Source organism: Leuciscus leuciscus (assembly GCF_965113295.1).
Source record: "Leuciscus leuciscus genome assembly, chromosome: 3".
In the NCBI taxonomy this organism is placed as follows: Eukaryota; Metazoa; Chordata; class Actinopteri; order Cypriniformes; family Leuciscidae; genus Leuciscus; species Leuciscus leuciscus.
This window is the reverse complement of record NC_138727.1, coordinates 49,657,665-49,674,863: the sequence shown is the minus strand read 5'-3', so window position 1 is coordinate 49,674,863 and position 17,199 is coordinate 49,657,665. Positions and strand designations below refer to the sequence as shown.

The following is a 17,199-nucleotide window of genomic DNA, read 5'->3' as shown; positions in this document are numbered from 1 at the left end:
CCTCTGTTCTGTGGGTACACCGTATTAGACATTCTCTGACCGTATCTAACACAATAACCACGTGTTATTCGTTATAAACGTGGGATTATGAATTATATTGAGAACGTCGTACATAGAAAACATGCTGTAATGTACCCTGAGTGTAAACCTTAGAGGCATTCATCGTGAAGCCTGCAGCAAGGTTTGCAAATTTCGCAAAGATTAATATAAATACTAATATAAAGGTTAATAAAACATTACACTCACATCTTCTGGAGGTTCAGCAGGAACACGTTGGTACCGATCCGTTTTTTCTCGTTTGTGAAGCTGTCTGGTGTGAAATGATTCGCGCAAACATGAAAGCACAGACGATCGTGGGGAATCCCCGTGAGGGAATCCCCGCATCAATCCTTTGGGCATATCGCTTCAAAAACAAAACTCAGCCACTGCTTCTTCAACGGCTCGGATTTAGGAACATCCAAATGACTGCTGTGTTCCTTATTACATCTAAGAACAGAACACCACAATCGCTTAGACGCCATTCTACTCCAGCATATCAACAATGGCGGACTACTATGACGACGGCTGTCACAGCTTGCTCAGGGCGGGTCTTGTGTTGAAACACGGCTGTCAATCACAATAGCGGGAGGGGCGTACGATCTTATGACGTCACAATATCGAACGGCTTGATTTCAGAGATGGTCAAACATATAAGGAGATTAAAACAAAACCACTGGATGGATTTTTATCATGATAGGATGGTTGTGTACAGGCACTGCCAACAGACATTTCAGTGCAATCAACTTGTAAAAGTGCATGTACCATTATATGACCCCTTTAAAAGAATGTTAAAACAGATGTAATAAGATAAAGATACTTTAGTTCAGTGTTTACCTAAATCCATGATCAGTGTGTCCACCAAGCTTAGGTGGAGGATCCATTGACTGGTCACTCTTCATGGACACACAGCTGGGTTCTGGAGGGTCCAGTCTGTGGTTTGAAGTTGAACACAACAATGTTATTCAGACACTCTTATTAGCATGGCTATGTTTGATCACTCAATTTAATCAGTCCATTGTTGTTTATTGTCTTTGTGTAAATGCAAAGCTGTTTAAAGGGATACTTCAGGATTTAGCATTAAGCTTTGTATTAGTAGAAAACCTGTAGTATTTTCGAATTACCGTGCTTTCCACCCTCATATCCCCCTGAGATGAGAGATTTGTGCATTTTTTGTCTGGAAAAATCCTCCGATGACGCAAAAATCATCATTTTGCGTCATCTGAGGATTTTTTGGCCAGAGGCTAAAGACTACAGCCAGTAGGAGGGGCTGTCCCGCATGTTTTCAACCCGCCCATAGGAGGTGGGATCTCACTCACAGAATGTACACATAGTTTCAGCCGTCTTTCTTTGGAAGCTAAGCTAGCAGGCTCTTGTTCTGTGGAGAAAGCTGAGTAGTAGGAGAAAGCTGAGTATTAGGGGTTACCATCCTCTTTTTCCCGGACATGTCCGGCCGTTGAGATTGTCCAAAATGTCCGGGATTCGGCTTTTGCTTTCTGCAGTCGCCATTCATTGTTTACATGCACACCTTTTGTTTCAATCTAACTGAATTCATTCCGATTGGTGAATCTGAATTCAAGTGCATTCTGGGAGTTTTTGTCTTTCATCCACATAAGCCAAAAATACATTTTCTGGCTTTTCTCAGTCTAGAAAGCTCCAAATTCAAAAATTTCTTCACATTTCTTCTACATAAATGACCTATTTTAAATACACATTCATCTTTCCAGAGGTGAAGTATCCCTTTAACCCTCTGAGGTCTGAGGGGTTTTTGGGGTCCTTGAGATGTTCTGACATGCCCTGACATTTGTGCTTTTTTCAGTTGCTTATAAACATATTAATGGCAAAAAAAAATTACACACTATTTAGCACAAACAGGGCTACCATAATATGTGAGCAACAAGAATGTACATGTCTGCATTTTTGAGAGAATAATGTTTATGCGTGGTTATTGAAAAAACTAAAAACTAAAGTTTCTGAAATAAGGCCATAAAACACATACTAAATATGTGCCAATAAGACTTTTGTCTAATAGATGTCATTGCCTAGTGTTTTTTCTTCAAAATGATGTGAAAATCATCCTGCCCTTATCATTCACATAACACAATACATTGATTTGAATTTTGCAAAGCACTTTCTGTTTGGAAAGGCAATATGCGGAGTGGGCGTCAACGATCATGCATATTTAGTGGTTCACACCTTAGGAGACAATGGGGCCCGCATACTTAATGACCCTTTCATTCAGGTGAGTCACTGAGCCACAAGAATGCAAGAGCAACAGTTGGAAGCATCTCAATTATTTTTTATTTTTCCACATAGTGTGCTTGCAATTTGGCCTATAATATCCAAGGAAAACATGTCTAGTAATTGTGCAGTTAATTCTCATACTGTATTTTCAGTTTTGGAATATTTATCCTCTCCCCAAATTTGTCACTAATAAAACACAATAAAAATTATTTAAAGAAAAGGCTTATTACCTTATTACCTTTTAATAGTTTGTTTACATCTACCTTGTAAATATATTTTTTTATTAAAAAGGTTACAATTACAACAATTCAAGTGTAATCTTTCTTTGTAAAAACTAAAGTATACATTTTATCATACATATTTCAAAGTTAAGGATTTGATTGATTATTTGATTACTTTATTTTTGACAAAACATACTATATTTAACATGAGCAAATATTGGCAAACAAATATTGGCTTATTTGAGTTGGCAGATATTTTACAGTAAAAATGTATAATCTATCCAAAACTAATCAACGAAATGTTGTCTTTCATATGTCTGTAACATAGGTCTTTCGTTTTTATTATAAGAAATATAAATGTTAATTTGCAGTTTAATACGTTGCTTATACAAATACATTTTATTTCAACATTTCAGTCGATTTTTACTCAGTATAGCAATACAGTTTGCTAAAACTGAAACATTCATTCACAAACAGAAACGCCTGACTGTAACGTTGTTTTTATGAAATATTAGGGCATATAAATGTTAATTTTCAGTTTACTCATCTCAGTATAGCAATACAGTTTGCTAAAACATCATCATTCATTCACACAGAGACGCAATTTAAATTTAAACTGTCTTTTTGCGAGCTGTGATAAACAGCGCGCATCTCTGCGGCTGCCGTTCATTCATTCACAGAAACGCGATTAACTTGAGAAGGAAAAAAAACTTACTACATATTCGGATCCTCTCTCCTGCAATACCCGCACTCTGAGGTAGATTTTCCGTTATTATTATTCCTCACAGCGCTGCCAGATGGTGTAAACACGTAGGCTACAATGATATGATTAAACTTGTGTTTTCTCGAGCTGATATGGGGGCGTTCACAGGTTTGCCTCAGTAATTTGCGTTTGAATTGCGCGCGCTCTCCGTGGGCGGAGTCACATTACCTTTGAATGAGCTCTAATGAGCTCGACTGGAATCGCTCTCTTTTAACACAGATTTCACAAGATGAGAATATTTTTTTTTTATATAAATTACCTCATTTTAAAGAAGAGAATTCAAGCTTCATGCCTGTGTGACTGTATGCCTGTTTGACTCAGTATTCGTTGAGTTATTGTTCATTTTCGGACGCGTTTCAGAATGGTCTTCTCTGACAGAGAGAAGGCAGAACTCGCATCACGTTTATTTTTCTTTATTTGGCAAAAAGCACAACACTTTGTTTTTATTGTGAGTATACACAAAAATAATACACATTTAACAGAATCGATTGATGTATGAAACTTGCTTGTAATATCAAAGTCAACAGAGCAAAATTAATTTCTTTTGAACTGAACTGAAAAAAATCCAGCAAAACGCGTGGGCGCGTTTGTCGACCTCAGAGGGTTAAAGGATAATTCCGGTATTTAAAGGAGCTGTATGTAAGAAATGTATTTCAATTAATCATAAAATGGCCCTGATATGTCACTAGACATTAAGAAATCATGTTCATTTCAAATACTTATATCACTGAACACAGTAGTCTGGCCAGGATATTGTCATTTAAAAAGTGAAGTTGCAGCCCTCAACTGATGTTGATGTTGTCATCTTGTGTTTTGGCCTGAAGCGCCACCCTCCACCTATCTACCAATCACGAAGTCAGTAGTGTTTCGGCATCGGGGTTGCCAGTTCTGCTCTAGTTACCACAGCTACGTAGCAGCCTACGTTCCTGCTGGATCCTGCAGCCTATCTGGCAACCTCGAGTCAGGGGGGAGGGGGAGGGGATACACCGTTCTACAGTAATTTGAAAGTGATTGCAGTACCAGTTTTGGCCACAATCTTACATACGGCTCCTTTAAAGTGTAACTTGCAGGTAAAATTTTTCTCTAAGAAAATGCAATAAACATAAAGATAAGAACCGCCCACCACTGTTTTGTATGTTTTTCATACCAAAATGCTGAATATAATATGAAAAGTTGGTACTTTTTAGTGGTTTTAAGCACTCCCGCTCCCTTCCACTAGGCTGGGCGTGACGTCATAAAAGGAACTCCAAGCTTAGAGTTACTGTAGTCTAATGGCAAGTAGGCTAGCAGTTATATTGAAATAACTCAATTGTAAACATAATCGTGCGTGCTGGCTTCAAGAGGACCTTGATCCTGCCAGAAATGAGAGTAAGCTATTCGCAAAACAAACGGGTTCAGGCAGCATGCACGCAAAATTAAACCGAACTTTTATTTTGACGGGTTGCCGTGAAGACCTTTGAGTTTCTGTGCGTGTATGATATGACGATAGTTTTTCTCAAATGAAACGGTAAAATGACTCAGAGTGGCTCTGGAGATGAATTTCATCATGTCATCATATCGTGACTGGCAGCAGCTAGACTGAAAACAGCGCGAGCATCACTCGTGCTTCAGTGTGTGTGTGTGTGTGTGTGTGTGTGTGTGTGTGTGTGTGTGTGAGGTAAATGACACGCGCGTCTGCGCCATTCATTCACACGGAGACAAACAGAACATGCAAGGTTAATATTTAAATAGTATTTCTGCAATTTAATATACACAGACACTATATCGTGGTATATATCGGCTACAGTGCTCATAGTAATGAAAGTTAGTCTGGAGCCCCGTGCTTAGATAAACATGGAAGCGACTTAACGCAGCTGCCTATTACTGGGTACCGAATATACCCGGTACTACAGAAATGCTGGTACCGTCACATTTTCAGTACCGAAGTACCGGTACTTTGACAACACTAGTTTCCCACCTCCTCAGTCTCCCAGTCGTTCTCTATAATCAAGCCACAAACAGTAGGAGTCTAGCAGAGTATGGTTGCAACTTCCTTTTATGACGTCATCACCCAGTTGCTGTAAAAACACGCTACCTTTGAAGAAACCCCAATAAATGTTATTTTAACGCATTTTAAGACAGAAATTTTTACATATATACATATTGAGCACTTTAATTTACACATTAATTGGTTGTGGTGGTTAACCTGCAAGTTACACTTTAACACCTTGAGTCTATTTTGTAGTTTGTTATGGATGAACTAGAGTGGTGGACACAGGAATTTTGACGATGGGTCCTGTCTCGACTTTTTGACTCTTTTAGAATCGCCTTTGACCGCTTCAGAGTGGCTGTCTATGGACATGCACAAACATGTCCTTAAAACAACCCTTAACGGTCGTTTTCAAAACTGTGCAACTCACCGAGTGGTTAGTGGTGTTCGTTGATGATTAAAAACAATTAGCGTAGCGAAATACAGTTTCTGTCGTGTTTTATTTGTCATTTTGTAAAATTCCATTGATTTCTGTTGGAGGACTCATTGCTCATTGATATTACTGCGCTACCGGAAACGGAAAAGGGGGCTGTTTACATTTGGTTGTAGTCTTTTTGCTCAGTTCTCCGTCTCTCAGAAGGCTAGCGTGAGCATAGCATAGCAACTGTGCTCTATGCGCTAGACACCGAGTGCCGCACAGCGTCCTTGTACGGCAAAGTGGTTGTCGCCATCAAGTGGTCGAGAGTGTGCTAACTTTTCAGACTCAAATATCGAGCGGAAGTTTATACGCGGTTGTGAGGTATCTGAAAAAGTAGTTCCACTATAGCAAATAACACGTATTGAAATCATACATTGCGCCGATATATTTGTTTTTAATCATCAACAAACACCACTAACCACTCGGTGAGTTGCACAGTTTTGAAAACGAACGTTAAGGGTTGTTTTAAGGACATGTTCGTGCATGCCCATAGACAGCCACTCTGAAGCGGTCAAAGGTGATTCTAAAAGAGTCAAAAAGTCTAGACAGGACCCATCGTCAAAATTTCTGTGTCCACCACTCTAGTTCATCCATAACAAACTACAAAATAGACTCAAGGTGTTAAATACCGGAATTATCCTTCAAGTTCCATTTGTGTGCTACCTTGCCTGTCAGATTATCTCGTTTATTTGAATAAATACTGCTGCAAAAATCCCTGTCTCAAATCACCTTTCATTTTACCTGCACGGCACCACTAAACTCAGGGCTGGACTGAGACAAAAAAAAAAATCAGCCCTGCCGGCCCACCACTACAATCCAGAATCGGTCCAGTCGGACACCACCCATTTATTTGCTGCTTAAAAACAAGTGGATCCTGCAACTGCAGCTTACTGAGAGTCTGCAAATTAGTGCCTTATGAAAAATTAAGCTTTAAACACTTTAATATTTCTATCATTATGTTGGAAAACACTCTTATGAAAATAATTTCAGTTAAGCTTGTGTATATTTTTAGTTAAAGCTGTTAAGTTATTAAGCAATAGTATCATGTAGGTTTTTTTCTTTGTGTTTTATATAAAGAACACTAGGAGGTGCGCGTGCATTGTGATTGGGTTTATGCTGTTAATACAGAAGACAAAGCAACGGGCCACAGTCCTTGCTTGTCAAAAACAACAACAACCACAACAACAACATTATTGTATTGGCCCCAAAACCCAGGTGACTGAATTAATTATAATGTGATATATAATGTTGAATACTTGATAACAAGAGCTTATCTTCTGTAATGCATTGAATACAGGCACTGAAAAATTATTTAATTTCAGCACAGAAGATGTAATAAGACAAACGGTTTAAAGTGTTTACCTAAACCCATGATCAGTGTGTCCACTAAACTTAAGTGGAGGATCCATTGACCGGTCACTCTTCATGGACACACAGCTGAATCCTGGAGGGTCCAGTCTGTGGATTTAATTAAACACAAGTGAATGTAATTCACACACTCTTAAATGTGTGACTTTTGTATTAAACTGATTCAGGTGACTGAATTATTCCATTAATATTTATTATGCTGTTGGAGACTTTTAAGCAAGTACTCATCCACATATCGGAGCTGTTGATTGAGATATTTTAATATCTTCTGAAATGTATTGCTTACGGACACTGAACAAATCTTTCTTTTTTTCAACACAGATGTAATAAAATAAATGTTTTTGTACAGTGTTTACCTAATACCAGGATCAGTGTGTCCACTAAACTTAAAGGAGAAGTTCACTTTTGAAAAAACTTTTGCTGATTATTTACTCACCCCCATGTCATCCAAGATGTCCATGTCTTTCTTTCTTCAGTCGAAAAGAAATTAAGGTTTTTGATGAAAACATTCCAGGATTTTTTCACATATTATGGATTCCATTGGGACCCAAACGGTTCAAGGTCCAAATGACAGTTTCATTGCAGCTTCAAAGGGCTTTAAACGATACCAGACGATGAATAAGGGTCTTATTTAGCGAAACGATCGGTCATTTCAAAAATAAATAAAAAAGTTTAAGTTTTATAAGCACAAATGTTCGCCTTGCTCTGTTCTGTGATGCGCGTTCGTGACGTCACGTAATACGCAATTACGTTGAAAAGGTCAAGTTTGATGTGTTTACAAATGTGCGGAAGGAGGACCATATAAACATTTTCAAATGTGTTTGTGTCAGTTTATCGTTTAAAATGCCCATTTCGTGTGCGCATCCTGAGTGTTTTAATATTAAAAAGCCAAAAAGAACATTTTCTTCAATTTTTCAAGCGTGACCTTTTCAACGTAATTGCGTATTACTTGACGTCACGAACGCGCATCACAGAACAGAGCAAGGCGAACATTTGTGCTTATAAAACGTAAACTTTTATTTTTATTTTTGAAATGACCGATCGTTTCGCTAGATAAGACCCTTATTCATCGTCTGGTATCGTTTAAAGCCCTTTGAAGCTGCAATGAAACTGTCATTTGGACCTTGAACCGTTTGGGTCCCAATGGAATCCATAATATGTGAAAAAATCCTGGAATGTTTTCATCAAAAACCTTAATTTCTTTTCGACTGAAGAAAGAAAGACATGGACATCTTGGATGACATGGGGGTGAGTAAATAATCAGCAAAAGTTTTTTTAAAAGTGAACTTCTCCTTTAAGTGGAGGATCCATTGACCGATCACTCTTCATGGACACACAGCTGGGCTCTGGCTGGTCTGATCTGAGCAAATTGAACACATCAAGTGAATGTAATTCACACACACACACTTTTATTTTCATGATTTTTGTAATTAACTGGTTTGGGTGACTGAATTAACTATTAATATATGATATACTGTTGCAGATATTACAGCAAGTGCGACTGTTAAGGTACACGTCCATTTGTCAGGCACTATATAATTCTTTCTTCGTTTCAACACAGAAGATGTATGAAGACAGTTTAATACAGTGTTTACCTAAACCCAGGATCAGTGTGTCCACTAAACTTAAGTGGAGGATCCATTGACCGGTCACTCTTCATGGACACACAGCTGGGTTCAGATGACTTTGGTCTTTGCATCTGGACTGAACTGAAACAAAACATCAAGTGAAATTATAATAAGACACTGTGATAATGATTGATTGATTGTTGATTAACTGAATAATTATGCTAAATGAAATACTTACCAACAGGAAATTGTGCCATTTGTGCCTGAAAACCACACTTTACCCACTTTTAACTGTTAAGCTAAAAGCACAAATTGTAAATATGAGGACACATAAGGTTGTGGTAATATCACCCAGCTTCTATGTGTCTCTGTAGAATGTGCCACACATTAATTAAAAATTGTATTGGCCTTTTTTTCAGGGCAACATAAACTATCACTTTCACTGAAATGATCAGCAAATAATCCTGGCAATAAATACACTAAGCCCTGAACCTTTACCACCCCCACACAACGGCGGAAAAGAGGAAAACAAGACACTAAATAAATAAATACAAATAATTAAAAATAATAATAATAATTAAAAAGATGTAACAAAGAAAAACATCCAGTGACGTACTGAGATATTCAGTGTTAAATATTATCCAAGTCAGAATCAGGATTCAAACAAAATTCAAGAAAGGATCCCAGGTGTTGCTGAGGGTTTGGGAACCTCAAAGCAAAAATCACACATTAATAATTATACTGCTAGTTACATAGAAAACTGTGGTTCTGTGAATTCTGGATGACTGCCAAAGGCGTTGCCTAAGCACTAGAGCAGGGTCCTCAAATCCGGCCCTGGAGGGCCACTGTCCTGCAGAGTTCAGCTCAAACCCTGATCAAACTCTCCTACCTGTAATCTTCTAGTAACTCTGAAGACTTTAGTTAGCTTCTTCAAGTGTTTGATTAGGCTGGAACTAAACTCTGCAGGGCAGTGGTCAGCATCAGCTAGATAGGTTGAGATAATATACCAAAGTCAGACAGTGACAGGCCGAGCCTCAAGTATAACAGCCACATTAGCTCGGTTTGATCGTCTCACATCCTTAAAAAATATATACATTGGAGAAAATACTTTTTTTCTTTTGACTACACTATTTTTACATACATTTTTTTAAATACTCAGAGGGTTTTGAATTGGTTCAGTCTCTTCAGGCACTCACATGCTATTTAAATGTGTTTCTGATTACTATTTATTGAGTGGTAAATTGATTTGCTAGGAAAAAGTGTGGTTCTTACACCAAACGTATCATGTTAGAAATGAGGTGAAAAAGGTTTTCTAACAAGAAACCAAACTTTATGACTGTTGACTTAAGTAAAGTCAGTCTACACTGACAATACAATAAAAAGCTAAAAGGATTTAAGGTTTGTGAACTATACACAATTTATTTTATATTTTTTATACCTCAATGTATTTTTGATTTTTATATTTCTACCTCCCCCTGGCACCTTTTATTTATTCATTTATATTGTAGTTATTTTTATTTTTCCTTTCTCTTCCCTTGATTTATGGATTTAGCTGGCACTGTGATGATCCACTAGTGCCCCTGGCGGTCAGGACGGATGAAACAAAATATTTTAAAACATGTTTTGTTCCAAACCTTTTACATTACAAGTTTCGAGGTTGAATGTCAGAGTAAATAATAACCTTTTCTGGCAAATATCATTAAACTGCATCACATTATTTACAATGGGTATTCCTGTACTGGGGCCAAAATAACTTTAAAAGTGTTTATATCATTAAATTATTATGCATGTAAATACGATGTCAGAAGCCAAATATCCAAATACAAAAATCGCACTAGTGTTTTTAAAAAGAAGATTGTCAAAACACATCGTTGAACACAGTCTGAATATATCTTTTCTAACTCGATGTATAGGCGTTCCCAATGCAAATTCAAACAAAATATGTCTAGTTTATTCTACTTTAAACCATAAAAAAATTATGTACACTTTAAATTATAGCTCGCAAGACACATTGGTGCTATGGATAGGACATGGCGGCAGGTAGAAAACACAAAATTAAAATATAATTATATCACTGTATCTGTAACACTTACCTGTGTGGAAATATATCTGTGGACGGGTCATCATAATGCTGGCCTCCATGATGTTCCATCAATCTAAAAGCTAAATGAAGGGAAACTCGACACTTTGATATTACTGTCAAGATGTTTCCGTCTTAAAATGGCAGCAGGCCGATGGATTTTACTTTCTCCTTGATAACCACCTCAGGTGAACAGAAAAGGGGCGTGCGCGATCTTTTCCCCCGACATGATATGGCCAAACACACCTGACGAAGAGATTATACACTTCTCGCGTAGGTATTGGCCTACTATTTGTGCGTCGAACTACTCTAAAAGAGGAAGAAGGAAGTCAATAAAACAACAGACGAACATGGAAATAACAATAATGGATGTATGAGGCTTTCAGAAGGTATCCGCGTTTGTACTAGGCTACTGCGTTTTGAAGGAGTTATGCCTCAAGAAAAGAAAGCAGGAGTAGGCAAGTGCTTTCCACAGATTTTATGAATATCCTTCCAATATTGAAATTAAAGATCAATAAAAAATAATAGTTTGTCATTGTCATTCCCTCTTATTTCCCTTCGTATGAGCGCAGTTAATGTGAATCAATGCTGTTGAATCTAACGGTCAGCTGTTTGAAACTCGACCAATCAAACTGAACAACAGCGTCCTTCTAATTAAATATTCATGAACGTTGACAGACAAAATATGTTGCGAAACTTTCACGCTATATTCGTTTCAGCATTTTAGGGGAAAATCAAAATGACAAACGGTGATGGAAAACACATTAACAGTGAAGAAACAGTTTTGAGCCATTCCACCGAAAGGGTGACATTTCTGTCCCCAGGACATTATATGTATAAAATTGCATGAAAATTAACTCTAAAATACATTTTATTATTAAGCAAAATGTCCTGCACATTAAGCTAACTACAAATTTAAAATGTATAATTAAAAACATTAATAAAATTGCATTTTCTGAATGCCCTCACTCTCTATCTGTAAACTTTACCATGAAATATAATAATAAAATCCTTCAAAAATCGTAATTTTTTTTTTGCATTGTTGTGTGACTTTATATCCAATCTATGCTTTAAAATCTAATATTTTAGATAAAATACACATTTTAGTCGTACCCCCAGGTTTTCACTCAGTCCTGTTACCCTAACCATCCCCCCTCTGAAAAACTTGGAACATTCCACAATTTTGTTGAACATTAATAATTGGGATTCATAAATAGGTGTGTTCGACATCGGCTGCGGCTGGATGTAACCGATCGGCGAGAGTAGCCGCGTGCAGGCGGGGAGGAGCTGCAAACGGAGACGTGAAGTCGGACACTTTCTGGTTCCCGTAGTGACCGCTCACGTGGTGTTCGCGTACTTTACCACAGCTGAAGTGAAATAAATGTAATATTGGCCAAATAATACACAGATGTTTCAGAGACATTTTTATTCAATAGGCCTACTTTATGTACTGCTTCATACAGCGTCTGTTTGAAAAAGAATAAAGTTCAACATAATTGCTACTATTAATGAAGTGGAGTCTATAGGCTACGTTTTTTAATCAGTTTTAATTTGATAAACATGACACAATATAACATACGACATGAAAAGAGTGTTTACTGTTATAAAAAACTGATTTGTGATCTTTAGAGTAACTAAAGGTGTTCGAATAAACACGAAACACACGTGATCGTTGTCATGAAGTGAATCCGGCCAATCGTGGGACAGCTGTGTCGTCATCAGCCCTCCTGCAGCCCAGTGCAGCCGCTCTTGAGAAGCTGCGCTGGCTGAGTTCTCCGGCTACTCTCGAAATGCTCTCGCGGTACTTTGATGGCATATGTCACAGTCACGTGGCGTCGGCGCTGTATCAAGTCAGACAAAATTTCTAACCGGCATGCACTGCTTCAAGTCAGTTGCCGATCGGTCTGCGCAGAGCTGTATGAAGTCGAACAAGCCTAATGTTGGGGCATCTCGCCCGGGGGGCGGGGTTACGTCCTGCGTACTCGCATGAGAGATGTGACGCAGGACGTAACCCCGCCCCCCGGGCGAGATGCCCCAAAATGTATGAATCCCATTAATAATTACAGTGGCCCTGTTGACCATTTTCAACAGGAAGTTGCATCCATCATCTGGATTTTCTGAAGGCAATGGGAAGACCATAAGTAAGTCCTCCCATTTTAATTTCTGTATATTTGATGAAATTGTAACTATGACTGAGAAGGTCAATCTCAACATACTGTCCTGTTACCTAAATTATTTCTTAGATTTTATTTATAAAAAAAAACAAAAAACTTTTGGTAAGTCACTAGACTTTGCTCAGTGTCCTCATGCTATTAGCATGTATGCTATGTGGCATATGCCATGTATTTGATCATCCTGTTACTTTCAGTCCTTTTACTTGTATGAAAAATAACAGGAGTGAGTTAAAGTAACAGGAGGGAGTAGAGTCCTCTGTTTTGTTGGTTTAATACTGTAAATATTAGCTGATATAATACAATTCACCTGAATTATGAGTTTTAAGGTAGTAATTTCTTATGGGTCATTCCACGAAATCGGTGCCTTTTCAAAATTTGAAAAATATAATTGTTTCAAACTGATTTTTTTTCAATACCCATTAAATTAAGACATCTTAACATGACAAGAATTGTGTTGGGCCATCTCAAGCTATGCCATTTATTATTTTATGACTGTTTATTTATTTAATGTTTTGATATTTTCCTTACAGACTAAAGTGTTACTATATTATAATACTTCCAATTACAAATATGCAACAGTTTGCACATATATAAGTAGTATTTTGGTCCCTCTTTTCATTCAGATTATGTCATATTTTAAAAAATTATGTTTTAAATCATAATTGCCATTCAGATTACTGAAAATGTCCAGTTTCAGGGATGACATCACATTACAATTAAGAAATATGTATACTTTTGACAAGACATTTATTATTAAAAAGGGTCTTGTCCAAAATGCAATGTAGTGCACGTTACTATGGTGAGATCCGTTTGACTGTCAAATGTCATTTTTCTTTTAAAATATCAAATTAATGACAGTAACAGAACTGAGCTTTCAATAACCGAGAGGGTCTTTAGTCACCTATTGTTTGTCATTGCAGTAATGTATTTGCATGCATTATGGACAAGAGTTATGAACTTATTTACTTCCATATACATACTAGTTACCTATGGAACATTAGGCCATGACAATCTGCTTCCATATGGGAGGTAATCTAGAATTATTTAGAAAAATACAATCATAGAAGAAAACATATCTTTATTAAAACAAATCATCTTTTGGCATATAAAAACCAACTGGCAATACAACTAAAAAAAAATTACAAGGGCATAGGACATAACAAGGGTAAGTACTTTTTTTTTTGTAGTTTATAAATCCCGAGAATAGCCATACAAACGTCACATTACATGTTGAAGTTAAAAATCTCAACAAAGGAAAGGAATTTCATCAAAGGAAATTATATGTAAAAACGTCCAACTTAATCATGCACTTAGTAGTATTTAACATGTAAAAACTCACAATTTTATGTATATTGTGACAATTAAAGAAACAGCTGCCATTTAAAAAAGAGCAAACAGTACCACAGAAAAACAACATGGAATAGAAAATGGAAGTGGTGACAGAAGAACATTTGGCAGAAAGTAAATAATTCGATCTAAGGCAATTTCATTCAGCAGAGAAACCTCTCTGATCTAAGATAATGACAGAGCTACTTCTCAGCTTACTTTGTAAACTCTAACCATACATCTCTCTGTATCTCCACATGGCGGGCACTGACTGGCAAAGGAGCAGGGATGAGACGAAGTACATCATGATCATCTAATAGATACCAAAGTACATCATCTCGAACAGGCCAAGAGAAGCTGTTCAGACCTCTGCTGTACATGCATTTCACCTGGATTAAGAATCATCTGTTGCCATCACAGTCCCGGGGTAAAGGTCATCTCCATATTTAACCACACACCACTTTCCAATGACCTCGGAATTGCTCCAGTCAACCGTGTTGTCTTATATTGGAGTTTGATTGTCACGCAGGAAACTGAAGGCCTGAGATCCAGGGCACTGGCACTGAAGCCTCTTCATAGCTACGCATGTACAACTTACACCACGGCAGATAAGGCCACCTCTTTCTAAGGTCACAACTTGATAAAGGCGCATAGTTGAGGGAACTGTTGGGATGTTCTGAGGCATAGCCTGCACTGCCTGCTCTAGATCGTCCTCATCCACAGAGAACAGCTTGATGGTGGTGTGTGTTGGTGGTGTGTGTTGGTGGTGTGTGCTCTGATCAGCGCTGAGTACAGAGACCTCTCTCTCCTTCTTTCTCTTTCCACCTCCTTCGCTGTGAAGTACGACTAGCACATAGTACATCACTTCAACACAGAAATGCGCACAGTCATGTCTCTCTCATACACACACATGCACACACATATGGACTCTCATTCCTGTTACCAAGTATTCATTCCTGTTATTATTATTATTATTTTTTTTTTAAAGTTAAACCAATGTTTTTATCAGTTTTGTTTGGTCCATCATTTAAACAATTGTTTAATAAATTAAATTCAAAAAAAAAATATTAAAACCTGAGGCTTTAATACTTCTTTAAAATGAAAATATAGCTTTTATTGGTTTTTTATTAAAATGTTTTTTTTTATTAAAATACACCTTGCCTTAATATATAGTGATTTTATTGTCACAAATATCAATTATTTGAACATATAACCAACTATTTCTTTAAAATAAACACTTTCTTGTGGGGAAAACAAAGGAATTAATTGACGTGCTTTTAAACATGCTTTTTAAATGGCACATGAGTTTCGGTAACAGGACTGAGAAACATGCGTCCATCTTCTGCTTAGAAACCTTGTAAAAAAAATTATAAAGTTGCCTGAGATTGACCAAAACACATTTTGAATAGTTAAATATGTGTAGTAATAGATTCAGTGTTGAAAAAAAATTAAGTTTAATTTTGAAGAGTTACAACAAGCAAATGTCACCCATTCGGTGGAACGGCCCTTTTACCTTTAAATTCATAGTCCCCAAAAATCTATTTCTCACAAATTGGATGGTAAAATAATAATAATAATAATAATAATAATAAACATCATTATCTATAGCATCCCAACAAAACATCCAGGATTGGCCATTAACCCACAAATAAAAAACTCAAGCTTTTTAATTGCTCATTAATTATATTGAGCTGTTGACTGAGATGATAAAAAAGTCCACCAGTACATGGATGCGAAAAATATTTTAATAGATCTTCTTTCACAAAAATATTTACATTGATATAAAGTCATTAATAGAAATATCACAGACACACAGCAGTGAAGTCACCGTGACTTTGGTTTTGATGATAACGTCTCTCCAGTGGCTCCATATTCACCATCATCTAAAAGCTGTCAGTGAAATAAAACACAGACAGTAACACATGCATTATGGGAAATTACTGCTGAGTGCTGCTGACACATCTGTTCAGAGGATTGACTAGTTCATATGACATTATTATATGATACTGTATGATATGAATCAATAATCACAGCAGTGTCTCCAGTTTATAATGTGGATTATCTTTTACAACAGAGAGACTCTTCACACTTGCATGTTGTATTATATTCCCAGTCAGATCCAGTTCTCTGAGGTGTGAGTTTGATCTCAGAGGAGAAAAACCTTCAGCTGTGATATAACAACAACTGCAGGGGTTTTACAATCCCTCTTTTTATATTAAATTGGAAATCAATAGTTTTCTTAAAACCAGTGTATATATTCTGGTATCTATATTACAGGCAATGTCTGTATCTGTATCTGAGAGGTGATGAAGAGTCTGATCGATGTCAGAATGCAGTAACAGTGTTTACTCGTTTAGCCCGGCTTTCAGAGAATAAATATGAACGTGTTTTGTACTTAATTTGCTCATACAACCAAATGAGCCATTTTTTGTAGAAATACAATTGTCAGTTTGAACTTTATTCTTATTCTGTGTGGATGTAGTTTTCATGTTCTGATCCAGTGAAGTGCCGACACAACTCAGCCCTGAAGGGAATATATATATCGCCTATATTGTATCTAACTGTGCTTTCAGGGGTTGTTAATTATTATTATTATTATGAGACGCATGTGACCCTGCTAAAGGAACAGTCTCCAGGAGAATTCAACAGCAGCCCATATAGATTTATCATTTATGATTCACCAGTGACCCTTACCAAAGTTTCTTACATTGCTAGAATGATCTGTAATGTTAATCAGAATCTGTAGGCATGACGTCAAATTATTACCCATTGACTATGAGTACTAGTGTTTCTGTATCCTGATTTAGTTCAAGGCTGGATCCTCTGGATACTCTTACTCATTTTCTACGGCCTTTGCAAGTGTGGAGAACTTTGTCTTTAGTAAAACACCTTAATTTTATTCAGAGGCCCAAACTGAGCAAAAATATGCAATTTGCTGCAGATGTTGATATTATGTCCAAAATAAAAACAAG

The 17,199-nt window shown here is 37.0% G+C and overlaps 2 protein-coding genes across 2 annotated transcripts in view; both read right to left on the bottom strand.

Annotated features, from left to right (window-relative positions):
• LOC309494698 (NACHT, LRR and PYD domains-containing protein 3-like) overlaps window positions 1-11,679 on the bottom strand; it is a gene marked incomplete at its 3' end in the record, with an annotated part of 29,880 nt that extends 18,201 nt beyond the window's left edge. The window contains exons 1-4 of the mRNA XM_082164112.1: window positions 10,741-11,679; window positions 8,675-8,788; window positions 7,074-7,169; window positions 874-969 (exon numbers count right to left, since the gene is read on the bottom strand). Of these exons, the coding sequence (XP_082020238.1) occupies window positions 874-969; window positions 7,074-7,169; window positions 8,675-8,788; window positions 10,741-10,799 (365 nt within the window). The 5' untranslated portion in view covers window positions 10,800-11,679. The remainder of the gene's footprint in view (window positions 1-873; window positions 970-7,073; window positions 7,170-8,674; window positions 8,789-10,740) is intronic.
• Window positions 1-17,199, bottom strand: part of LOC309494997 (uncharacterized protein) — a 730,899-nt gene that overhangs the window by 287,546 nt on the left and 426,154 nt on the right. The gene's annotated exons all lie outside the window — the stretch shown is intronic.